General features: G+C 39.8%; 1 protein-coding gene and 1 pseudogene across 6 annotated transcripts in view; one reads left to right on the top strand and one right to left on the bottom strand.

The window, feature by feature from the left end:
- The first annotated feature begins 623 nt into the window (after positions 1-623).
- The window catches only part of LOC138006222 (ankyrin repeat domain-containing protein 55-like), a 54,229-nt gene continuing 28,143 nt past the window's right edge, over positions 624-26,709 (top strand). Inside the window, exons 1-5 of one of the 6 annotated variants that reach the window (XM_068852403.1) lie at positions 624-777; positions 6,832-7,058; positions 16,424-16,609; positions 18,891-19,010; positions 26,378-26,535. In XM_068852403.1, the coding sequence (XP_068708504.1) occupies positions 16,570-16,609; positions 18,891-19,010; positions 26,378-26,535 (318 nt within the window). In that variant the 5' untranslated portion in view covers positions 624-777; positions 6,832-7,058; positions 16,424-16,569. Of the gene's footprint in view, positions 778-6,831; positions 7,059-16,117; positions 16,610-18,890; positions 19,011-26,377; positions 26,536-26,709 lie in introns of those variants that run through there. The other 5 variants (XM_068852406.1, XM_068852404.1, XM_068852407.1 and 2 more) reach the window with 5 other exon arrangements.
- On the bottom strand, positions 20,900-23,425 carry LOC138008453 (uncharacterized; annotated as a pseudogene).

The following is a 26,709-nucleotide window of genomic DNA, read 5'->3' as shown; positions in this document are numbered from 1 at the left end:
GAAACAGAATCGTGCAACAGATTTGCCCCTGGAGCTTGCTCCCTTATATCAAACCAGTATGTTTTTTTTGTTGCGCAACATATTTTTTCGCTAGAAATCGTTGGTGCAGACGAGGGAGCAACGTGTTGCAGGAGCGTGCTGCGGGAGCAAGCTCCCTCGTGTGTACCGACCTTTATGTCACGCTGGTAGGTCTGGACTCAGCCGACCAGCTGGCTCACCGTGCGGGAGGTCGCGGGATCAAAATCCCGGCCGGACCAACACTCAGGGTCTTTAAATAACTGAGGAGAAAATGCTGTCTTTGTAATGACATCAACTGGTTAGACTCTCTTGTCTTCTCGGATAAGGACGATAAACCGTAGGTTCATGAGCTAACATACCATTCGGATGTATTTAGCACCCCGCCTGGTATGTTGGCTGCGTCATGCTGATGAGGCCCAAAAGGGCCGAAATAGCTGTCCATGGCTGCTAATTGACCAGGTGAAATGGTTTGTGCGAATGCTTTTTTTGGCCACACCGGGTACCACACCGGGGACTTACCAGGGACACACCGGGTACACCGCGATGTACACCGCGGCAAAATAAGTGCGCATGCTCTGCTTCGAACACAAATCGATTCGTTATCGATTCCAGCTTTTGAGCTCTTTGCTTCTGAGTTGATTCGGCGGTGGAGAAAAAGTTCTTGGACCTTTTGATGATCAAGATCTCCCGCTCAACATGGACTCGACAGAAAAACTAAACAGTAGTTCCGAGTTGTTTCCAACAAGAAAGTCAAAAGAGGTAAGGTTATTTTTTAGGCATCAAATATTTCTTTGTTTATGTGGTTTCCATGAGAGAATTAAGCTTAAGTTGTCTTCGCCAAACCATGTTTGCTCGTGTTTCGGTCACGCCGTTGAAGACCTAAATTTTGTAAATTTTAAAGTGACAGCATTTTTCGTTTATTTTTTTTCGCGTAATTTAAGGGCTTTGACACAACAGAAGTTTTAACCTCTGACATCAATCAATCAATCAATCAAAGACTTTATAGCAAAATTGCTAATATCTCCAAAGAAAATAAATCTATAAAGTAATTAAAGTAATCAATAGGTGAAATAAATAGATAAATACATAAAAATAAATATTAAATGTTATGTACAGGTGATTTAAGAATTTAATATTGGTCACAAAAAGAACAGCATTCATTTTCCAGATGGACAGTTTGTAGTGCATTTTTGAAGGCAGCAAGAGAAGTGGGCACACGGACATTATCCGGCAATAAGACCATAATTTATTGTATTTACATGTGGAATAACTAGTCTGCGTTTGCCTCGTAAACTGATGCTGGTTTGGCGCTCTGTAAAAAGATCAGAGATATAACTAGGTGCAGTATGTGATACGAGAGCCATAGATTCTCTGTGACCTAGTTGTCCACAGCAGGAGCAATGGGTAGTCTGGTAGATGGTGGTGCTCTTTCTCTTTTCCAGCTCTATGTTGCTTTGCACGACACACTAGGTTGTGTATGATTAAATTTAATTGATATGTAGATTTCTGTTGATTTCATTGGCCCAGTCATTTTACCTGATGAAATCTTGTGGAAAGTGTTGATATCTGGCTGGCTGTCATTTCGACTGTCATTACTTTCAAGATGTGAGCTACTGTTTTTATCTGCATTTTTAGGCAAAACCTCTTATTAAGGGAGTCAGTCAAGTTGTTTAGTTTTGTTAGAAAGGGATCTTTACAAATAGGGCACAGATTTCCATGTTTTTTCAAGTATCTCAAGTGACATCTGTGCAAGAAAATGAGCAAGTTTCAATAATATTATTGTTTTACTTTGATCAGTTTCCTGTTGTTTCTTAAGCAAGTCATTTATTCTGACTCCAGTGCTGAAGTCTAAAACTGTTCCTGCTGTATATGTTGATCTGGTCAAACCATGCATGTCAAGCAACATTTTCAGAGATTGTGATGAGGAGTTTTAAAAGTGTTGAATATTTGATTGGTTTTGTGATGAAAACAAGGCAGGGTTGTTAAATTCATCTTACATATTTTTCCTGCATGAGATCCTGCATGATGACATCACAGATGTGAGCATGTCAATGATTAATACAAGATGGTTTTCAAAGCTCTTCAAAATTGTCTAGAAAGAGACAATAATTACTTAATTTGCCACACCCTTCTAATTCAATGTTTGATGGAAAAAGCACCAAGCAAATGTAATTTTTTTTTTAATTCTAGTACACTGTCTTACTTCCATTAATACAGCTGTATGTTATTCTAGTCTTTCTCTTGCTGATCATGGGTTTAGATATTAACTTCTGAGAATGCTTCTACTTGTAAAATTATAGTGTTAATAATGAATACACAGTACTTACAACAATAAAATTAGAGATTTATGTGAGTTAATGTATATTGTGTTTTGTGGTAACACATACCATAGTAGTTGTTGTTGTTGTTGAAAATGAACCAGTTAGAGTCATTGTGGGTCCAGATAGAGCCATTGTGGGTCTATCATTGGGTAGTGAGACTGGATCAGTCGTGCAGAATAAAATATTAGAGTATGAAGCAGAATGCCTCTAATCTTGCTGGATGTATGATTACATTCCTCTCTCAGTATCTTTATACATGGTGCAAAATTTAGGCTGGATTTTTGCTGGCGCGATGCATGCAAAAGTGAAATGAGTATTTTCCAAACACATGCAGGTCGATGTTTTGTATGTTTCATGATCAAGATTCTCATGTCTCCCCACCCTCATCCCAGCAAGGCTCTTCAAGGTGATCGACAAAGCTGGAAAAAAAATTCCACTTACCAGCCAGGAAAAAAAGTGGGGTAACAGTTGCAGGAAAAATGCTAAAAAACATTTCCAACGATGGACCACTACCATACGCCAAGTAAAAGGGAAACATTGAGTAGCATTGGAGTCAAACTTATACTTAGTTTCAAAACTTTTTTGCAATCCTCTCTTAAAATTAAGACTTATTTTCTTTATTTTATTGCCTCGCTCATGTAAAAATAACTAGTGTTGTAAAATATGAGAATGGAGGGCAGGGAAGTGAATTATGATCCTAGTTGCCAAATGAGAAGGGATGCGCCCATGAAAAGAACTTATTTCTCGCTTTCAAATGATTCCAATGAAACAAGCAGACAATTTCCTCGTTCAACAGAAGCAACACAAGCCATCTTCGCAGTAGGAATTATCACTCAGATTGTGCCCTTGCAAAGAGGTTTACCCCGCGTTTTCCTTCTCAGAGCACAGTTTTTCCCCCCCCGAAGTTTACCAACACAGAGACCACTGCGATTAATAACATTACAGACTTCATCCTTTTACTCGAGCGCTCGAATTCAAGGTAAAAAATCTCCTGGTTTGACACATAGTTTTTTGGTTTGAAAAGACACACGGCAGATTAGTCTTTCAGGGAGTTCTCTTCAAAATTAAAACCTTATCCTCGTAGTCTTGTCCTTATCATTGCAAAATGAAAACAAAGACAGGGAATTTAAATTGCCGCCATTTTCCCCGTCGTTGTTTCTATGGCAAATTCGATCGGTACCAGTCCCTCGCGCGTGGAACAATTCGCGCGTGGGTCAAGCCCGCACACTCATTTTGCCACGGTGTCCACACCGGGGACACTGCGGATTTCAGTTTTTAGTGGACAAAAATCTGGTACCAGGATAATTTTAAGTATTTTACAGTCCTTTTTACATTTCCTGAAAGCTAAATATATAAATATTTGCCTGAAATAACACCAAAAACAATTTCCCATGGGAATGAGAACATTAAATTTCAACTTTTAGAGAAATTGAGGTAAAAGGTAAAATTTGATCATCAGTTTCATTTCACCAGTACTTTCAAGTGTTTCTTACGAAGTTCAACAGTTGTTTTTGACGTTTGTTGTTGCTAGTAATGATTTTTTTTAGAAGATATTTAAAACAGTGGTACAGAAGTTTGCAATACGATGTTTGTAATCTTGGTGCTAGGTTTTTGTCAACTTGTTAGTCGAACTTCTGTTGCATTCCGTCTTAAGTTCTTTTTATGCCAGCATCCCACTCCTTCGGCAACTTGGATAAGTCACTTCCCTGGCCTCCATTCTCATATTTTACAACACTTAAGTTACTTTTACAAGAGCGATAAAATAAAGAAAATAAGTCTTAATTTTAAGAGAGGATCGCAAAGACGTTTTGAAACTAAGTATAAATTTGACTCCAATGCTACTTGATGTTTCCCTTTTACTTGGAGTTTGGTCCATCGTTGAAAATATTTTTTCATCATTTTTCCTGCAGCTGGCTGGTAATTGTAATTTTTTTTCTCCAGCTTTGTTGATCACCTTGTAGAGCCTTGCTGGGATGAGGGTGGGGAGACATGAGAATCATGATAATGAAATATAGAAAACATTCACCTGCATGTGTTTGGAAAATACACATTTCACTTTTGCATGCATTGCACCAGCAAAAATCCAGCCTAAATTTTGCACTGTGCACTGTGTGTAAAGATACTGAGAGAGGAATGTAATCATTCATCCAGCAAGACTAGAGGCATTCTGCTTCATACTCTAACATTTTATTATGCACGACTTATCCAGTTTCACTACCCAATGATAGACCCACAATGGCTCTATCTGGACCCACCATGACTCTATCTGATTCATTTTCAACAAACAACAACAACAACAACCACAACAACTACTATGGTATGTGTTACCACAAAACACAATATACATTAACTCAAATATATCTCAAATTTTATCATCAAATTTTGTCATCATGCAGGATCTCATGCAGGAAAAAATGAGAGATGAATAACAACCCTGGCTTTTTTTCATCACAAAACCATTAATATGCAATGCTGAACTCCTCATCAAAATCTCTGAAAACAACCTGGAATGTTGCTTGCCATGCATGGTTTGACCATATCAGCACATACAGCAGGGAGGTTTAGACTTTAGCACTGGAAGCAGAATAAATGACATGTTTAAGAAACAACAGGAAACTGACCAAAGTAAAACAATAATATTATTAACACTTGCTCATTTTCATGCACAGATGTCACCTAAGATACTTGGAAAAACATGGAAATCTGTGCATTATTGTAAAGATCCCTTTCTAAAAAAAAAACAATACAACTTAACTGACTCTCTTAATAAGAGGTTTTGTCTAACAATGCAGATCAAAACAGTTGCTCACATCTTGAAACTATTGACAGTCAAAATGATAGCTAGCCAGATATCATCACTTTCCACAAGATTTCTTCAGGTCAGATGACTGGGACAATGAAATCAAAAGAAATCTAGAGATCACTTAAATTTAATGAATAATCATACCACAACCTAGTGTGTCCTGCAAAGCAACACAAGAGCTGGAAAAGAGAGAGCATCACCATCTACCAGACATTGCTCTTGCTGTAGACAACCAGGTCACAGAAAATCCATGGCTCTCGTATCACGTCGAAGGTTAAAACTTCTGTTGTGTCAAAACCCTCAGCGTTTTTAGAGGAATTGCCCTTAAGCGAAAAACAGTAAATGAAAAATGTTGTCAATGTTGTTGTTTAAAATTTACAACTTTTAGGTCTTCAACGGTGTGACCGAAACATGAGCAAACATGTGTTCAAAAATTTGGTTTTATCAACGGAGTTGATAATGTAAATTGGCCACCGTACAGAGATTCTAAAAGCTGACGTTTTGAGCATTAGCCCTTCGTCAGAGCGAATCGAGGAATTATGGGTTACGTGTAGTTTTTATAGTAGAGTGGGAGCTACGCTATCGGTGGTAACATGGCAACGTGAAAAATAGGAATATATTAGTTAAATGAAAAGCGTTCGTTAATACCGTGAGGATTAAGGGTGCCGATTTGGAAGATTAATTTTTGCTCTAGATTCTTGCGGCTTTCCGTCGTACCTAGATGTAGGGAAAGGCCGCAGATAGCCATGTGTTTTTGGGAATGGTTAGGGAGATTAAAATGACGAGCGACTGGCTTAGATGCATCTTTGTCATTCTTCTCAACATCGCGAAGGTGTTCACGGAATCGGTCACCTAGTCATCTACCTGTCTCGCCAATGTATAATTTATTGCATAACGTACAGGTTATGCAATAAATGACATTTGCGGAGGTACATGTGAAACGATCGGTGATCTTAACACATCGCTTAGGTCCCGATATCTTGCTGGTGTTAAAGGGAACCTCCACTAAAACAACAAAATAACTTTAAACCACAGAACATAATGTTTACAATTGGAATTGCTCAATCTTTTTCCAATGAAAGCGTTTGTATTCGAGAAAAATAAATTCCAAAAACGCTTATTTTGGCTTTCAAATTTCCCGGGCGCCGCCATCTTGAATAATTGTGACGTAACTTGGTTGCCCTATTGTTCTGATACAAAGAGCGATTTTTCTGGAACAATAGGGCAACCAAGTTACGTCACAATTATTCAAGTTGGCGGCGCCCGGGAAATTTGAAAGCCAAAATAAGCGTTTTTGGAATTTATTTTTCTCGAATACAAACGCTTTCATTGGAAAAAGATTGAGCAATTCCAATTGTAAACATTATGTTCTGTGGTTTAAAGTTATTTTGTTGTTTTAGTGGAGGTTCCCTTTAACAATGAAAAGACAAGTTTTGCATCGTGAGCGCGCGCATTTGAAAGTGCCGGGTTGCTCGTTAGTTTTGAACGCGCTTCTAACTAAAAAGTTGCCTACGTATCTGTCGCGTTGAATGAAATAAGTGGAGGTTGCGCCAAGATTCTACCAGTGTCGGGATCATTTTGGAGTAATTTAAAATTATTAAGAATGATACTTTTGACCGCGTAATTATGAGGATGGAAAGTGAGGGTGAATGGAATTCTGTCATTCTTATCTTTTTGTGACGTTTGTAGTGATGACTGTCAATCAAATTGTTGGGCGCGATGATGGCCCGCTTTGACCACAGAGACAGGATAGCCACGTTTTTCGAAGAACTGGCACATCTCCTCTGATTTGCTGGAAAAATCGGAGTCATCACTACATAGACGTCGAAGTCTAAGAAATTGAGAATAAGGAATGGAGTTCTTGACATGTGATGGATGTGATGATGAATACAACAAATAACTGTGAGAATCTGTAGGTTTGTAGTGCACACTGTTACATAGCACGTTGCCGATTCAAGGAGTTCGCTTTCCTCATCAGTACAGTAAGGGGCCCAGTTCTCGGCCGGGCCCCGTTCTCGGCCACTTTTTGTTCAACGTTTATTTTTAGCGCCACAAATGAATCTAAATAAAAAGCAATTGCTCCCAAAGGGACCTTTATTCCTTGTCTTTCGTCCTGCCGAGTTTTGAGTTTACAGCTACTATATACTGTGAGCAAATCGAGGTGACACGAAGGTAGGTGAATTTGATTTCCACGAAAACGTGTTTGTTTACGGCTACTCGAATTACATGGTTTAATTCAAGTTTGAATTTTATCCGTATATAGGACGCCCAAATAAGCCAATTCTTGGCATAATGAAGGTAGAGTGATAAAGCTTTCTGTTAAATATAAACTTTTCCTGGCCTATTTTATTCTTTTACCTAAATTCACCCCTCAATATTTCCTTAGTACTTCTGCGTATTTGCCTATTCTCGGCCACCCTGCTGGCCGTCGACAACACTAAAAAGTGCTCATAGTTTTGTATGGAGTTTTCTTGTCAAATCATTTGTAAAAGTAAAGCTGTAATGGGGTGGCATGTTCCGACAGTAGCTATAAATTAAAACTATGAGTTCTGACTTACCGGACCCCGTTTTGAAATACCCAACTCTTTTTTAGCCTCGCTTATTTGCGAGAAAAACTAGGTGTGCGAAAAACTTCCATTTCTAACATGAAACAAAGCTCGTTAAGGATACTTTGTGGTCGAAATATCAAACACAAGCCTTATTAGTGACTTAACAACAAAATTGGTTATAAAGCGTTGTTTATTCTGAGGAATCGAGCGCACTCTTTTCAGTGGTCGAGAACTGGGCTCGCTGGCCGATAACTGGGCCCACGAACGAAGCCTCCATTTTCGTTATTACTCGGGAGAAAACAGCGTTGAGCAGTCGATAGCTTTACATGTGTAAACTGAATGCTGAAGCTAGTTGTCTTTGAAATTTCAAGTCCTTACGGCTATTCCAAGGTAAGAAATGCAAGTTTACGTTATTTGTGGCCGAGAACTGGGCCTCATACTGTACAGCCGTCCCAAAGCACATCAGCATACTCCATAACAGGTCTGATAACCGACTTATACAATTTTCTGAGTGTATCCCTGCCTACTTTATATCTAATTCCTTTCAACATATTTAATCTTTTACTAGCTTTTTGACAAATACTAAATACGTGAGCTCTCCCTGTCAGGTTAGAAGACAGCGTTATGCCTAAGTGGGTATGGCTAGAAACTTCAGTAATGTTATTTCCGTTGTAAAATAGGTCGGGATGCAGCGGTCTTACCCGTTTAGATGAAAACGTCATACATTCAGTTTTACTAGGATTAATTGTAACAAGCCATTTCGTAGCCCACCTTTGTATGGATTCAAGGTCTTTATTTAACATCAACGCAGTGTTACCAGGTGAATCAACGACTTCAAAAAGCGAAGTATCATCAGCGTAAAGTAAGCATTTTGACTGAATTTCATCTGTTATGTCATTAATATATATAAGAAATAACAGAGGCCCCAAAACTGAACCTTGAGGAACCCCTGCTTCAACTTGGCGCCAATCAGATGACTGCCCATCTAAAACCACTCTTTGTTGACGATTAGACAAATAACTTTCAAACCAGCTAAGCAAAGCTCCCCTGATTCCTACTGATTTAAGCTTATAAAGAAGACCTTTGTGCCACACCTTGTCAAACGCCTTGCTGATATCCAAAAAAAACCATACGCACTTCCTTCCCATCCTCAACAGCTTGGTAAATTTGATGCACCAGATAAATTAATTGATTTACCGTCGAGTCACCTGGGCGGAAACCAGACTGTAAGCGATTGAGATAACCAATCTCAAGTAAGAAATTGTAAAGTCTAATAAAGACAATTTTCTCTAATATCTTAGACAAAGAACACAAAAGGGACACAGGACGATAATTCAATTTACACTGGCGATCATCCTTTTTTTAAACAGCGGAATGACATTTGCAAACTTCCATTGACACGGAAAAACACCAGAAGACAAAGAGATATTAATTAATTTTGAAAACGAAGAAGCGATACCGCCAGAACAAAGTTTAAGAATGCGATTCCCAATACCGTCAGGTCCACACGCTTTGCAAACATCAACAATCTTAAGTAGATTGTAAACCTCTCGTTCCGTTGTAAAAACATTAGACAAAAACGCATTATTCTGAAAAAAAGAAGAGTCCCTTGGGAGGGATGCAAATGTATTATCAACCTTACTCTGATCGCAAAAATATTCATTTAATATTTCTGCCTTTTCTCCCGCATTAGTAACTTGCCTAACACCTTCAATCAAAGTAGAAACGGTAGATTGCACTTTTTCGCCGTAAAGTCCCTTAACAATGCTCCACCACGCCTTAACACCAGTTGTTACATCTTGCAATTTGGCATTTACTTTATGAAAATACTTGGCCTTATTCTTACGTATTAATGTCGTAGTCAAGTTCCTCTGTTGCCGATATTTCTCCCAAGAGGGTCACGTTTTATATTTACAATACAATTTCAATAAGCGATCTCGTTTTCTCATAGCCAGTCTAACAGAACTATCCATCCACGGCTTGTCACGAGGTCTGATCATAACTATCCTGCTTGGAATTTTCGTCTTCACTATATCATGAAAATGCTTAAACCAGCAGCTATAAATAGCATTAATATCATATAAATTACTAAATACTTCTGCATCCCAGTCAAAATGTGCTAATTCATTACACAATTCTGCCTCATTAACATCGTTAAACTGCCATATGCGTCGGTTATAACACTTAGGTTTTGAGACAGATATGTTCAGGCTTGCAAAGATTAGAGAATGATCACAATTTGCTGGTGGACTAAGTGTTCCGCAATTAACGAAATAACCAGAACAATTTGTTACGATTAAATCCAAAAGAGACTCGCTATATTGCGTAATACGTGTAGGTTCGTTAATAACTTGATAAAGGTTGTTACATTCCATCCACCGATATAATAATGTTCCAAAGTCATTCCTAACCAAGGGATTTAAGGGATCATAAGAAGCATTAAAATCACCTATCAACGTAAGAAAAGAATTAGGCTGCTGAGAAACTTTATCTAAAGAAAGTTGCAAATTTTCCAAAAAATTCAAATTTATCACGGAATCCTGACAAGGTGGTTTGTAACAAACACCACAAAGGAACACAATGCGGTTGAGCTTTAATTCTATCCATAACAATTCAAGCTCATTAACTTCCAAATCGTGCCTTCTCTTGAAACCGACAGAAGATGAGACATAAAAAGCAACACCACCACCACGCCTCCCGTGCGGTCTATCCAATCGAACTAAAGGATAATAGCCAGGAATACAAAAAGCATCATTAGAAATTGAACTATTTAGCCAAGTTTCTGACAAGCCAAAAATATGAAATTGCTGTTGCATAATAATTGTAGCTACCTCTTCGAACTTTTCAAGGACATTTAAACTACGAACATTTAAATGGCCAATATTAAGAGAACAAGTACGAGTTGAGTTGAGTTTGAGTTGAGTTTGAGTTGAGTTTGAGTTAAGTTTGAGTTAAGTTTGAGTTAAGATTGAGTTACAGTTTTTAACGTTTTTCGGAATTAAAAGTAGTAAATATTCAGTACAAGTCACTTCGAAAACTGTTTTCTTCGCGTTGAAAGATATATTTGCGTAAAATTTGGCAAAATGCCATGGCTTTCCAATGATCAAAACAATCTTATAATTATTACACCTTTCACGGCATCATTCTCGTTGCTGCTGTTAAGTCTATCGACGTCAAAACGATGTCTTCCTAGAGGGATACATGGGCTGTATTGTTAAGCCAGTTACAGCCGGTCCGGCGGCTACGATGAGCCGTATTTGTCGTCCGGCATCATGGTCGATCAACACGCCGTAAACGAAAGAGGGAAATATTTGGCGAAGTGAGCCAGCATTACGCTTTTTGCTCATAACCGCTGAAATTCTAAAAATCAATATGTCAACACAACTGTTATGTTTGCTAATCACCGAAATTTTGTAATGTTAGCAGTTATACGAGCCGAGCATTTAACTAAATGAAAATGTTTGACCTAGTCACACATGTCGGAAAACCATTTCACTGCAAAGTTGAAAGACGCAAGATGTTGAAAGTAATGCTTGATTGTTTCGCCTGGCCTTGATGGTATTACATTTTTCTTTTAAGTGCTATTAAGTGGTAACTTAAACTGTAAGTTATGAAATTAAATGCACGTTAATCCCTACTTCGGTCCGCTATGACGTCTAGTTGTCTAGCTACAATCCCAGCCAAAATGATGGTGACACCAACCCTAAATACAACCCCTTCCCCCCTTTTCAATGTTGATCAATCGCGCTATGACTTTGGGCATTCATGAGAAAAGTCAATAGTTTTTTTTCCCTACAACTTCGAAAAGGGGGGAAGGGGTGAATTTATGTGTGGCATCAAGTGTCCCAGAAATTTATGACCGAGATTGGGTGGGGTCTATTAAAAACAAAGGTCACTTTCAGTTTGACGGGTCACTCGTACTTGCAGGTCATTGTTTTACCTTTTCGAAAGTAACCACAAACCCTCAATTTGTCTAACCTTAGGCCTAAAAGCCAAGTTTAGGTCTATGGTTACCCATTTAGGGTACCAATTAGGGTTTTGGGTTACTTTCGAAAAGGTAAAATAATGACCTGCCACGAGTAACCCGTGAAAAGTGACCCATGTTTTAGACCTGGAGCCCGGATTGTGTCACGGTGCCCGGTTCGCGAGTTACTTTGTGACTAGAAAGGTGACGGGTGCGATTCACATTGTTTTTCGAAATCTATACTGGCCCCTTTCTAAAATATGACTTGTTACTAAGCAGTGAAAACACTATGAAAAGAAGTTTGTTTCGCTCACCTTCTGTTTCCCGTTTCTACGTGGTAAGACTTTGGATCTTTGCGTACTCCTGGTTCTGGTTCTCACGCAATGGAATGTTGATAGTTAACCGAAAAGTGGTCGGCAAGCGTTTGAAGAGGTGATCTTTAATTGTTAATTTAAAATTGTCTGTCTGGATCCCTACTCAACCGGTTAAAAAAGGTCTACAAACAAGTTTTGAAATCAGAGTATTGAAATTGAAAGTATGTCTATGATCTGACCAAATCACGATAGACATTTCTTTCTGTCTACACTTTTACCTGCATAAAGCAGTTTACAGCTATTACTCATTGTTTATTGATTTACTTGTCAATTAATGTTGGTTTTTCGTGAACGGTTTCTTTTGTTTTTGCAAGTACATAAATGAAAACTGACAAAGGCACTTCTCTTCAAAGGCTAGGATCAGTAAGGGAAAAAACGCGTTCCAGGTTCCGGATTCCTTATTTTACATAAACACTCCTGCAGCTCACTAGTTCCGATAACGTTTTGTCTGGTAGCCGATCACGAAAACCACTCTGCTGGACGACAAACGGTACGTTTCATCGTTTAGCCGCCAGGGCTATAAGCTGGCTTAACAGTAAATCCCATCCTTAGCCTTACAAGAAGACATCTTTTCTGCGTCGATAGACTTGATCGCTAAAAGGAACAACCGCGCGCCGGTGGATCAGTTTGTTATGCAGGAGATCGTGAGTTCGACTCCGGCCAGACCCGCAACATTCAGGGTCTTAAAATAATTGAGTAGAAAGTGCTGCCTTTGTAATAACATCCGCAAATGGTTAGACTTTCAAGTCTTCGCGAATAAGGACTATAAATCGCAGGTTCCGTCTCACAACCTTCAACGTTCATAAACTGTGGTATATTAAAGATCGCACACACTACTCGAAAAGAGTACGGTGTTGTGGTCTGGTCTTTTCATCAGCCATGTGGTCGGCTTGGAATAATCTTCTGAAGGGACTACTGATCGATGAGACCACATAACAGCAAAACAGGCAGTAATCAAATCGAAGGAGACCAAGTGCTGAAACTGGTAAAGTGTTAAACAAGAATACTGCCGTGCAGGAAATTTCAAGATAGTTTAAAACCATTTCGCAAATATACACCTGTGCACTTCACGAAAACGGTGTTTGATGGTCTTCTCATTGTCTTCTACTTAATATTTATGAGATAAACTAAGAATAAAGCCATGATCCGAGCCAGGATTCAAGCTAGGATCCGAGCCAGGATCCGAGCCAGGATCCGAGCCAGGATCCGAGCTAGGATCCGAGCCAGGATTCAAGACCTAACCGAGACCTAACTGAGACCTAACCTAACCTAACCGGGACCTACCCTAACCCTAACTAGACCTAACTAGACTAGAACCAACCTAAATAGACCTAGCCTAACCGATGCGAGACCTAACCTAACCGAGAGATTCGAGAATAAATAGCGGAGAAAGCTCATCTTAGCTCGAATCCTGGCTGGAATCCTGGCTCGAAGTTTAGTTATCCTCAATATTTATTAGATTTAAGTGCCAAAAATGCAAAAAAACCGTAACTCAATATTAACTCAATCTTACCTCAAACTCAACTCAAACTCAACTCAACTCGTAACTCGATCAATAGTCTATCTCCCTTACCGACGCAGCACCACAGTTTCTTTAGAAACTACCCCCTTCATTCATGAGCAAACATGGTTTGGCGAAGATAACTTTCATGGAAATGACATAAACAAATAAATATATGATGCCTAAAATAAGCTTACCTCTTCTGACTTTCTTGCTGGAAACAACTCGGAAGTTGAGGCTACGTTGAGCGTGAGATCTTGATCATCAAAAGGACCAAAGAACTTCCCTTCACCGCCGAATAAACTTACAAACAAAGACCTCAAAAGCTTGAATCAAACGTGTTCGAAGCAGAGCATGCGCACTCATTTTGCCGCGGTGTCCACCGGGTTGGTGTTAGCGTGTGTCACCTTGCTTTTATTGTTGTTCTTAAATCAGTAGCCCATACCAATGCGATTTATTGACGTCATAGCGTCACCGAATGAGAAGTGTTCCTTGCGGAAAAGGTAGTCTAAAAATAGATTGGTCCACAAAACTTCCTTAATTAATTAATTAATTAATTAACATAGGCTTGATATGGAAGTTGTTCACTCCTAGTCATGGGCTGCTGCTTAAATTGTCCAGATAAGTGCGACAATCACTAATCTCGTTCGTCTAAAGATTTTTCTGCCTGTAACTTTACAAAACAAGGGGTGGTCCACAGGGGTAGTCCATCGATCAGGTCCATGAAGGGGTCCATGGACCGGGTCCACAGGGGTGGTCCATGGACCTGGTCCATGTTTTGTATACGTCCAAATTCTTTTATTCCCCACCAAGGTCAGGGGTACCCAACGTCAATTTTCGGAAAATAAAATTTCTTGCTTGCCTGCCTCTCCTAGGATTTTCGAACATCTAAAAAACGGTATAATTGCCCATTTTTAACGGATTTTTACCCTGAAAAGGTCACCTACAATTTTCGGGAGCCTTTTTTCTGGCTGGGGATTTAGGGGATAAATATATGCCTATATTGACCGTTTAAATACTAAAATACGTTTAACAATGCTATGTTTAATGGTTTTCAACTATATCCTCGTTGGGTGCCCCTGCAAGGTCTCCCGACAAGACTGTTTTCTCTCAGATGCTAATAGTTAACAATTATTGGACGATGTTGAGCAAAATATCGTGATTTGTCAGTGGCAAGCAGATTCAATTTCACTGGCTTCAGTAAGTCCAGCAACAAAATATTGAAGCCCAATATCCTAAGAGAACAAAGTTTATTTGTATTGCTTGTCAGTTCCTTGAAAGCTTGAGTCAATGCACTCATGTTGGGAGACCCAGGCGAATAAAAGAATTTGCGGTTGACAAACTACGGTCTGTCACCCCGGTAAGTCAGTTTGTTATCAACGGTCGAAGCGGTGGCCACTCTTCTAATAAAGCACCGCCTTTGAAAGCTGTTTTCTTGCAATATGCACTGCCTGAAGTTGCATGCAGGACTGCTATTGCGTTGATGGTGGGTTGAGATGAAAGTTCAAAGGTCTTCAGTCTTTGTCAATATTGATTCTCATGTGGAATTGTGACCATGGGCACATTTTATCCAGGAATATTTGACTCAAATTGGTGGCTCCTGAGAATGTAGTCTCCAGCCTTGGGATTTTGTTATGGAATCGTTAACAACCCAGAAATAGACCTTTTCGGCTTGTACATTTTGTTTTCCCAATACAGATCATGTGATAATACTCAGGAGGCTTGGTCCTTTGTTTTGTTCAGGGCGCAGTTCATTAAAAAGAGTGCATGCAGGCATATTCATAGCCTGCGAACGCAGACGTATTTCCGGCGGTCGTTTCTCTCCCCCGAAAAGTACTTCGGCGGAGAGAAACGACCGCCGGAAATACGTCTGCGTTCGCAGGCTAGCATATTCATGCTTGCATGCCCTCATTTTAATGAACAAAACAAAAGACCAAACCACCGGAGTATTATCACATGATCTGTATTGGGAAAACAAAATGTACAAGGCGAAAAGGTCTATTGAAAAATGGCTCAAATCGCGTCAGATCTGGAAAATAACCACACAGGAAAGAAGCTGTCCACAATGGCAATACGTTTAGGCTTTTTGATTGAGATTTTTTTCCATATAATTATCTTCTCAAGCTTTTTATTGGGATTCCCATACAACTCCTTATATTTTTGTCGGCCATGCTCACACTGAGCTTGGGGGGGGCCTGTGCCGTTAGGTAGAAATCTCTATCCTTCACTCTTTACCTGTTACCCGTTACCCTTTACCCCGTGGAAAAGCACTGCCGATGAGCGAATGATAAATTCTTACCCAGAACGATCGTCGTTTATACAATGTACGCTTCGCCTATCCACGACTAAAATTACAAACGTCACACTCGCAACTGATTACAATATCAGGTTTTGTCGGATAATGTTTTTCAGTCAAAGCATGTTTCAGTATTATTGTTATTTTTTTTGTCTAGTGGCGTTCCTTTTCAAGTCCATACAGAAGGTTAATCGACATCCATCGATAGGGCCTTTCCATTTTTTCTCTTTTTATGCTGCTTTTAGTCAGCACATCGTAATCAAAGAAAAAAAGAAATTAGTCAAGGAGCGCAAGGAAAATCGAACACATATTAATTGCAAAATTCGGATATATTGATCTAGCAACAAATGTGGCAGGTGTTCACACATGCTACAATTAGAATTGTTATAGGACCAATCAAATAGCGTCAGCTAGGAAAGATTTCGAGAAAACAATATAACGCGCCTGTTCATTTTGTAATCTCCTTCCAGTAGTTTGGGTGTCGTGTGCGATGACCCTTCTCCTATCATTGCGCTTTCTCCAGGTTGTAGCGGTACCAAGTAGCTCTTGGGTTATCTTATCTCTTGCAACATCAGTAACTTTATGATTCATCACCAGTTTGAAGCATACAAAGGTCGATGCCTCCATGAGGAGCATCCGCGCGCATCTGCTGAACTTACTGATTCTCCGACGATGTTCGTCAATCATTTTTGGTGTTGCTTAAAAAGCGGTAGCGACGTTTAGTTCTCCGGAGGCCACTAACGATGTCAAATCTATCATTTGGAGGCCCAAAAGATCGCCCAAGTAAGTCTAAATTATTAAAAGTTTGTTTTGGTTGCAAATCCCCTTCCGACTAATCAATTCCCTAACGATTGCATGCCAGCTATAAAAAGCGGATGCTAAGTGATGTCTTCCCCCTCAAGTTCGATAGGTGAGACGTTGTAATCCCTAGTATATTCTAAACATATTTGCTAAGATCAAGGAAGTAAGCCGGTCGTAGTTTTGGAATTAGAAAACGATTGATCACCTGGCTTCGCTGAGTGAACTAAAGAAGCAGAAGAAGAACATTCGCCAATCTGAGTCTTGGGTTGGTTCCTTCACAGCAGGTTCCTGGCCAACCCTTAGAGTGTTTTAAGAAATCACATATATTCTAAATTTAGGTAAACTTTGATAGCCAGATTTTGTTTTCATTTTCATTTTTTTATTGCTTTCAGAAAGCACTTAGTTTAGTGGCAAAAGTGCGTTCCCCTAAAATTACGGATTGATCCAAGAGCCATTGCGAAATTTCTCACAAAAGAAAGTTATTACATACATCTTATTCGATGGGTTAACATATAATACGCGCGGATATTTTGCGAGTTGCATAGTATTTTTCCGAGCTCCGCAGGGGCGAGGAAAAATTACGAGCAATGAGCAAAATGTACCCGAGTATTATATGTTAAACCATCGATTAAGAGATTAATTATTCCACTACAAAAAGGTGTTATTTTGATTCAATTTTATCTGGTAAGAGTGTTTCTAAAAAAAATGCATCATCTGTCCTTCCGGGCGCTTGCGAATGATGTAAACAGCACAGAAAGGCAGCCAAATGTCCTTTACATGTATTTGTTAACCTGTGAGGCAAATTTTCAAGAGCTTATAATTATTGTTTAGTGGACTGAATTAAATTGCCACTGCAATTCTGCTGCATGAATTGTGCCCTACTCTAGGATTTGTATGGGTCAGGAAGTCATTGCCTTTTTTCAAAGGAAAAAATAACAGATTCCCAATTTTGGATATTTTAGGGTATTTAAAGAATACCAATAAAAATCCCAAATTTGGCAAAGTGAGACAAGTCTCAACCAGGGAATTCCCAACCAAGTTCCCTGACTGGGACTTGTCTCACTCTTCCAAATCTGGGATTTTTGTTGGTATTTTTTAAATACCCGAAAATAGCCAAAAATGGGAATCTGTTATTTTTTCCTGTGTTAAGAGCAACTTTTTTTACCTATCAGAACCATAAGCTCAACCCCAATCCCTGCATGTATAAAACCAAGTGAAAAATTGTTTTGACCTCAGAATACTCCTCCCCCTACTTACTAATTAAAGTGCTAACTATGACCAAAAACATCACTTTTATTTTTATTTAGATTTCAAAACAATGTTAACCAAACAGTATAACCAAATAGACACCTGTTTATTTTAACTGGAATTTTCCTATCTAATAATTGTCTGCCATTACTAATTTTAAAATCTTGAGAGAGCTGGATCAAGGAGAAAATGACATCAAAGACTCAATAGGTGGGTTCATACCAGCGGAATAAGTACACCTTAAGTATACCCGAGCTCAAGTATACTTAAGATCGTCCATGTTTACTTACCGTGATGAGCGTTCATATTAGAATTCAAAGTATGCTTTCAAGGTAATCGTGTTGGCAATCATTTTTCCGCTGCACAACATGCTTGATTGCCATCCGTTTCCGGAATGTGTTTTGATAGTAGATAAGTAAGCTGGTAAGGATGGTCTGAACTAGACGTGAGAGTGTATTCGGCTTCTTTGAAGGAAATAAGTTACCATGGCCACAAAGTAGGCTACTTGAGCTGAAATTAAAGCCATTCACATCTGAAGTAGGGCTCAAGTGTACTCAAGGTATCCTTAGTCCGGTAGTATGAACCCACCTAATAGTTTAAGAATGCAATGCGTGTGTATGCGGCTGAATAATTATTACTATGCAGCACAGGAGTTTCCGCCTTTAATTCAGACTTTTAACTCGTGTTTTGCATGTATAATAAGCTGCATTTACACGCTCAAAAATTATGAAGCTAGTGAGGAAATGATGTCATTTTTCCCTCAATCCAACTCTCTGAGGTCCAGTCGGTCAGTTTGGAACAGGAGTAATGGCGGACTGTGAAGTCAAAAACAAGGTAATACACTCAAAGCAAACAACCTTGAATAAAACTCAAAGCTCAAAATTTTGCCACCCATTGTTAAGCAATCACACTTTCAAAATCTGAAGAAAAAAGGAAGTGATTTTTTTATCATATAGCACTTTAAATTGGCTTCTTTGCCTAAATATTTTTGAAATTTGTTTTAATTTATGAACAGGAGGTTCTATCTGTGAGCCTTTAATGCAGACCACAACTGCAGGAAGAGTAATGTTGATTCATGACCTAGTGTTAAAGGGTGATGTACAGGAACTGAAGAAGGAGCTTGAAAAAGATATGGGTTTGTTCCTTTTCAATGTTATATATCGATAATAATTTAATTTAATTGATAAAAAACAAATAATTTTTTATTTTTAGTCTGACTGGCCAATACCCTCAGGTCCCAGAGGTTTTTCCTGAGCGGGGAGAAAGCCACAAAGTGGCGAAGAGGAGTCGCGAAGCAGGGAGAAGAGAAAAACCTCTGGTTACTTTGGACTTGAATCTCACTTTCATGCAGATGCCAAGTTCAGGATCTGACCCTCAGGCTCGGATTGGTTGATATTTTTACAGACATGCAAATCAATATGATTGGTTCATTTGATTGGTAATACCTAGGGGATGTGTGATTGCTAAGTTGCCATTGGTCCCTTTTAAAATTATCGATTTGATGCATTTGACAGCTGGTGTCTGCATGAAAGTGAGATAATAATTTCAAGTCCAAGGTTAAACCAGAGGTTTTTCTCTTGTCACCGCTTAGCAATCTATAAATACTACAAGAACAATAGTACATAAGAAGCTTGTATAGAGAAAAGAACAATGAAAATTAACAAAAAGTGTTGGGTATACAACCTGACACCTTCACCAAGGCATTGCTGAACAGAAAAATTTGGCAATTGGTCAACATTTTTTGCAAGCTTACAGTAGTCAGGGCCGTAGCCAGAAAAAAAGTTATGACTGGGGCAATATCCATCGTTAAATATTCTTCGTAGGTATTTTAGGTGCTTATGACAAGTACATTTTGAGGACAACACTGGAATTACGCTTTATTTTAACGAATCACGCAGAAAGTAACGAGGCAATTGCCTCGGTTTGTCTCATACTGGCTACGTCCCTGGCAAAAAAGATCTTTTGAAAGAATACCACTTTAAGGTCATAAGAAAGTGCCTGGGCAAATTTGATTGCTTAGTCTACTAAATGTTTCTCATTAAGAGTCTCAAGCCTAATTTGAATATCCAGATGGACTCCTTACGTGCCTAACTTTTTGTTTCCATTTTCATTTTTCCTTTCTTTCACTATACAGTTTTCTTTAATTTACTATTGTTCTTTTAGTATTTAATTATAGATTGCAATTTTCAAATTACTTTGACTTGATAATGACGTTTAGCTAACGTTGATCGAAACATGTTTGTTTCTTAACACAGTTTTTAACATAGTTTTTAGTATTTTTTAGTATTTTTAGATAATATGTCTTATCACAGTTTTTTATGGCTGAATGGCCAATCAATTTGATTTTCTAGATGGAACGCCGTAACTGTCTTATGATACTTTTGGTCACAGTATTTGGTGCTTGCATCCTTATATTCAGTGCTTAAATCATTATATTCAGTGTTTACTTCATTATATTTGGTACTTAAATCATCATATTCCGTGTTTACTTCATTATATTTGGTGCTTAAATCATGCAATATATTTGGTGTTTATTATCATTATATTATGTGCATATACTTCATTATACTTGGTGCATACTTCGTTATATTTGGTGCTTAAATCAGTATATTTGGTTATCATTTTATTATACTGGGTGGTTAATGTCTCTGTTCCTTATGTTTTTGTGCTAACTTCTAGTTATGATCAAACATTGACTCCAATTGGCGTTAACGGGGGAGCACTGCCTTGTGTTAGGTTAGCCTGTGCGACTTCTTGCGATTGTGTGACAAAGGAACTCACTTATCTCCCCAGCACTACGAGCTGAATGCAAAACAGCACGTGCTGGATCACACAAGAGTATCGGTTAGCAGGCGATATTCAAAAGGCAACGCAGCCAACAAGCTTGGGGGAAGTCGCTGCGCAGACTTAACCGCACCACACAGTAGTGTCCCGAGTTTATTGACAGACAACGAGACCCAATCTCGACTCCAAAGGGAGAGAGGGAGGGATAAATCAAATCGTAACCACACTAACATATAGAGAGGTAACTGCGCTGAACAACAGAACATAAGTGATCTGTAAATAGTTTTCACATGCTTTTATAGCTAGACAAATGTCCACTGGCATAGCCAGTCGGAAGAGCTGTACTACGAGAGAACTTAGTGTTACACGTGCCAACTCTTAGCCGTGAATAGAGCTTTGAAAAAAGCGCCAATGCCGTGGATCGTACTAGCCTGCTAGAGACAACAAAGCTGCGAAGTTCAAAGCAAAAATACAATAAATCCTTAGTGTTTGCTGACCTTGGCAACGAGACAGCACAAATGCTACATTGAAAACAGAGCCGCCATGAAAGGGTTACAGATAGTATTGTCACGATCCATTAACTACATTTTACTTGCGTGACAGTAAAATTGCCTTTAATGTCTCTGTTCCTTATGTTTGTGTGGTAACTTCTAGTTATGATCAAACATTGACTCCAGTTGGCGTTAATGGGAGAGCACTGCCTTGCGTAAGGTTAGCCTGTGCGACTTCCGGCGATTGTGTGACAAAGGAACCTCACTTATCTCCCCAGCACTACGAGCTGAATGCAAAACAGCACGTGCTGGATCGGACAAGAGTATCGGTTAGCAGGCAATATTCAAAAGGCAACGCAGCCAACAAGCTTGGAGGAAGTCGCTGCGCAGACTTAACCGCCACCGATGCATGCGAGGCAATGCATCCCCCCAAGCCCAAAGACAAAACCGGACAACATGACGAGAGACTAGACTGGTGAGAAGTGTCCCGAAACGGCCGCCATCCTGGGAGCGACGGACTCTAACGTAGATTGAGGAGTTCTTATGTACAGTTGGTAACAATCTGAGGACCAGCGACCTAAGACTTTTATAAGCCAGTCAGGTAAGCCAGCAGCGGCGGCAACCGAGGCCGCGCCGATACGAAAGCTATGGCCTTTTAGGCTCCGATAGGGAAAGCCAGCGACCCTTGTACTATCCCGAAGGAGGTTGGACACCACGTTACGGGTAAGGTAACGACCTGACTGGAAATAAAATAAAGGTCCCGGTTGCGGCCTAGCTAAGAGAAAATATTCTTGCATGGCTGCAACGGCGCAAAGGGGTGACAAGGTGCGAGCTATAGTGAGAGAATGCCCTTCCCTAGAAATGTCAGTCTTGGACGATTTTAGGTACACTGTCATGCGCTGTGGGTGTGCCAGGTTAGGATGAAAGGTTATGCAATCGGTAGAGAGATCTAAAGATGGGCGAAATTTGTAAACCCCACTGTATGTAAACTCGCTGCAACGGAGAAACGTGAAAAAGGCTTAGTTGAAAGCAGCCCAAATCATAGAAAAGTCCTGGGGTCTAAGCCATGCGTGCAGAACGGGACGAATGGCAAGGAGAATCTGCGGTGTCACTGGCAAGCGACGGATGCACTGGTTGCCCTGGTAGCGAAGGATCCCACGCAGGACCTTACGGAGAAGGAGCTTACCCTTAAGGGGATCATTGTACCCAGCTGTAATATGAAGATTACAAACCGCGGCTAAATAAAGTTTAATCGTGCTATGACGCACTGTTCTAGCGAGGTAAGAGGCAAAGTAAATCAGTGTCCCTTCAGAGGCAGGTAATACATCCCCGTCTGGGGTGAGGAGACGGTTCATCAGGCAAAATTGTAAAAATCGACGTTCCCTAGAGCTGTAGGCCCGATTGGTGGTCGCGGCCAGGCCCCAAGAAGGGTACCTTAGGACTTCCTCCCTCAGAAGGTCATGAGCGAAGGCGGGATGGTACAAGGATTCTGGTCGGCGTGGGGGGCAAGAGACCGGAAGCGCTGCATCTGAAAGCGGGAGAGGGCGTCAGCGATCTCATTTGAAACCCCAGGGACATGATGGGCACGCATTACAAAATTATGTTGCATAGAGAGAAGCACAAGTTGGCGAACCAAATCCATAATGCGGGGTGTCTTAGAGGGCCCTGAATTTATGATAGCGACCACCGAGAGATTGTCACACCAGAATTGAAGGCGCTTCCCTGTGAGAAAGGGGTGCCACACGGAGCAAGGGACTACAATGGGAAAGAGTTCTTGCCATTCAATACTAATTCCGCATTGTTGACTCAAGCTCATGTGAGGAGGCCAACGGCCTTGAAACAACTTTCCTTGAAAATTGCCCCCAAATCCTATGGAGCCCGCAGTGTCAGTGTAGAGCTCAAGATGCTGCGCCGGGGTAGGAGCAGACTCGAGAAAGAAGGAACGCCCGTTCCAATTTGAGATAAAAACTTTCCACATGGCCAGGTCCTTAAAAAATTCCTTATTAAGCCTTTTGTGGTGAAAACGACTTGGGACCCCCCTGGTCAAATTAATTGCCTACTGTAGAAAGGTCCTGTCCGGCACCACCACTTTGCATGCAAATTGAAGAGTTCCGATTAGTGATTGTAAATCTACGAGGTGAACAGTAACTGATCGGCGGCGTTTGAAAGAGTTAAGAAGTAATCTGACAGAGGTATTTGAAAAGGAGAGAATCACACCTGCTGTAGTTCCACCGTTATTTGCGAGCGAAATGAAGCGGCTGAGTGTAAATTCCATGGAGTTATATCTAAGTTTCAAATTTGCCTTGTTTTTTTTTCATCGACATTGAAGTTTTATATCCAACATTCAAGTTTGACATTGAAGTTTTGAATAATATGTGCTTGACATGGAAGTGGAAAATTCGGCATTTCACATTTCAACTTTCAAGTTCAAGACACAGATAGAGGACTTCCCATACACAAGTGAGTAATGTATCCTGAGGTCCGCTATCCATGTCTTGAGCTTAAAAGTTGAATGTGAAATGCCAAATTTTCCACTTCGATGTCAAGCATGTATTATTCAAAACTTCAATGTCAAACTTAAATGTTGGATATAAAACTTAGATATCAAATGTAAAAATCAAGGCAAATTTGAAACTGGGATGTCAAATTCTGATGTTGAATTTTGCTGGAAGTATAACTCCATAGCATTTACACCCAGCCACTTCATTTTGCTTGCAGATAATGGTGGAACTACATCATTTGTAAAAAAAATAAAAGTTAAAAAGTTTGACAAACTCGGAGCTAAAAGTTAAAACTTATGAAATATTTCGTCCGTTTTTTCAACCGGACTTCATCAGTCAATGATATGAATGTTAAAACATGAATTTTAAAAAAGAGTTTTAACGCCTCTTGGGGGTTAGAATTGTGTCATAGATAGCTGCTAATTCGTAACCATTGTCTCTGTTTAACGCCGGTTTCGTAAGTTTAATTTGAATAGCTTCTTTTATCCTGCGTTTGAAGGTGTTAACTTCGGTTGATAGTACTTTTGTCTTATTTGGGTCCATCGAGTGGCCCTCCAGGCGACAATGCTCGTGAATAGCTGATGAACTTCTTGATTGGTATTCTTTCACTCTGATTTCCAGAGAGCGGGCCGTTTCGCCAACGTACTCCTTGTTACACTTCTCACAATGGATCTGGTACACAGTACCGCATTTCTTGAGATTGACAGTTGTGTCCTTGACACGTACCAATTGTGATCTTAGAGAATTGACGGGTTTATGAATAAGTGTAACCTCGTGTGACTTGAAAGCTCTTTGCAGGCGTTCCGAGACTCCTTTGATGTATGGCGTTGACGCATAGATTTTCTTCTCGTTTTGAGGCTCTTCGGTATCTTCTTTTGTAGATTTTAGATGTGGTATTGTTAGCATCCATTCTGGATAGTTATTCATTTTTAGAGCTTGCTTGACGTGCTGTGTTTCTCTAGTTCTGTCATCGTTTTCTGTAACCAAGGTCTGAGCTCTCAACATCAGGGTGTTAACCACAGCTCTTTTGTGTTGTAGATGATGGTTTGATTGGAAGTTTAGGTACTGGTCCGTGTGCGTAGGTTTGCGGTACACGGAGATCTTGGTAGAACCATCTTGGTTAATACTCACACAAGTATCAAGGAAAGGAATCCTGCCATCCTTTTCTTGTTCCGAAGTGAACTGGATATGTTGGTCAATGGAGTTTAGATGTTCTGAGAAGGAATCGACGGCGTTTTCGTGAATCTTGGCCATTGTGTCGTCAACATATCGATACCACATAGTTGGAGGGGTGGGGGCGGTGTCCAGAGCTCTGCTCTCGAACTGTTCCATGTAGAGATTGGCCACGACAGGGGAAATTGGAGACCCCATGGCGGCTCCTTTCTTTTGTTTGTAGAATTCACCATGGAATGTGAAGTATGTGCTCGAGAGGCACATCTCTAGTAGAACAGATAATTGGGCGATATGTAACGGGCATCTATCCGGTACGCTCTGGTCACTTTCCAGTTTGGCTCTGACAACTGGAATGGCTTCATTGATCGGAATGCTGGTAAACAGTTATTATGCTTCCGGAGCAGGAAACAAATGTTTTTGACTGTACATCATTTGTAATTTTCTCCTTTTCAAATACCTCTGTCAGATTACTTGAGTGTGAGAAATTATGGAACTCGAGGTCATAATAATATTGCAGTCTTTTCCGCCATTTTCAAATTCAAAGATATGCGGGAATAGACGTCTTTACAGTTGTGTGCTTAGTCACCTGGCCTTTAAATGAAAGTGGGGCTAGTGTTGACCTTGTTATGATACAGACCTCCCTCCTTTTCTTATGTTAAAGATGTTGTCATGCTAATTAGTAATAATTTACATGCGAAAAGCAGTGAGGGTTCTATCAAAACAAGGTCAACTCCAGCCTCACTTTATTCATAGGCCAGGTAACTAAGCACACAACTGTAAAATGGTGTATTGGGATTATTTACCTTCAATAATGTTTGTTGGGAGCGTGGTGACGACCATAACGAAAAGAGCACTGAAGATAATGATTTTACCACCGATGTTGGTAGGACCGAAGATAATGAAGTGTTCACCAGTTGTTGAAACCACCGAATTGGATGATTCAATCACCGAGTATAGTGAAATAAACACGGAATGTTTAACAATTATTCTTTGAAATTGAGGTGAATGTGGCGAAATATTTACCGAGCCGCAAAGCGGGAAGGTAAATATTCACCGAAATTGAAAAGAATAATAATGTTAAGTATATACTCACGAAGCGATCTCAACAAGATTTGCAGAAGAAAACCATCCAAAGTTGATTGAATGACATCTCCATTCATACGTGGAAAACGTGCAAGCGACACAAAGGATGCGTGAAAGTGTTTACAGAAGCTTCAAACGTGGCAAATCTAAAATCCTCATCACCAACGGCGAAATGGTCATTTAACAATCTAAATCGAAATAGTTCATTTGATTAAAAATTAACTTACATACCCCCCGGTAATAAAATTCAATCCTTTTGGCTGCAATATTGTGATTATCTTTAATCTATCTTTCTTTCTATATCTAACCCTATCGCATTATTGCTTTTTATTATTACCTTCAAAGAATTAAGTCATTTACTCATTGATTTATAAAATACAGCTCTTTTCTTGTTTTCATTTTAATTATAACAAAGATGATTGCTCTGACATTGTTAGCGATTACCGTTACTATTGTTTAAATTAATGCAGATCTTTTGGAGGCTAGGAATAGTCAGGGTATGACTCCTTTGTTCCAATCAGTTAGCTGCAACAACTTGGAGTGTGTTCAGTTGCTTGTAACATCTGGTGCAAATATAGATACTCGTGACAATGTTGGAAGAACTCCAGTGGCACTTGCAGCTTATCAGGTAAAATACTCTTAACCCATTGATGCCTTATTGTAGGAGTGTCAGACCTCATAGATTTTTCTCATCAATGGGGAGTGGTTCAGGAGTCAATGGTTTAGTGTGAACCTGCATCACACAGGTCACTTTTACGGCGCGTTCGATTGACCCAATTTCGGAATAAGAATACACGGAGTG

This window comes from Montipora foliosa, chromosome 6, assembly GCF_036669935.1.
Source record: "Montipora foliosa isolate CH-2021 chromosome 6, ASM3666993v2, whole genome shotgun sequence".
Lineage (NCBI taxonomy): Eukaryota > Metazoa > Cnidaria > Anthozoa > Scleractinia > Acroporidae > Montipora > Montipora foliosa.
This window is presented reverse-complemented; position numbering and strand designations above follow the sequence as displayed.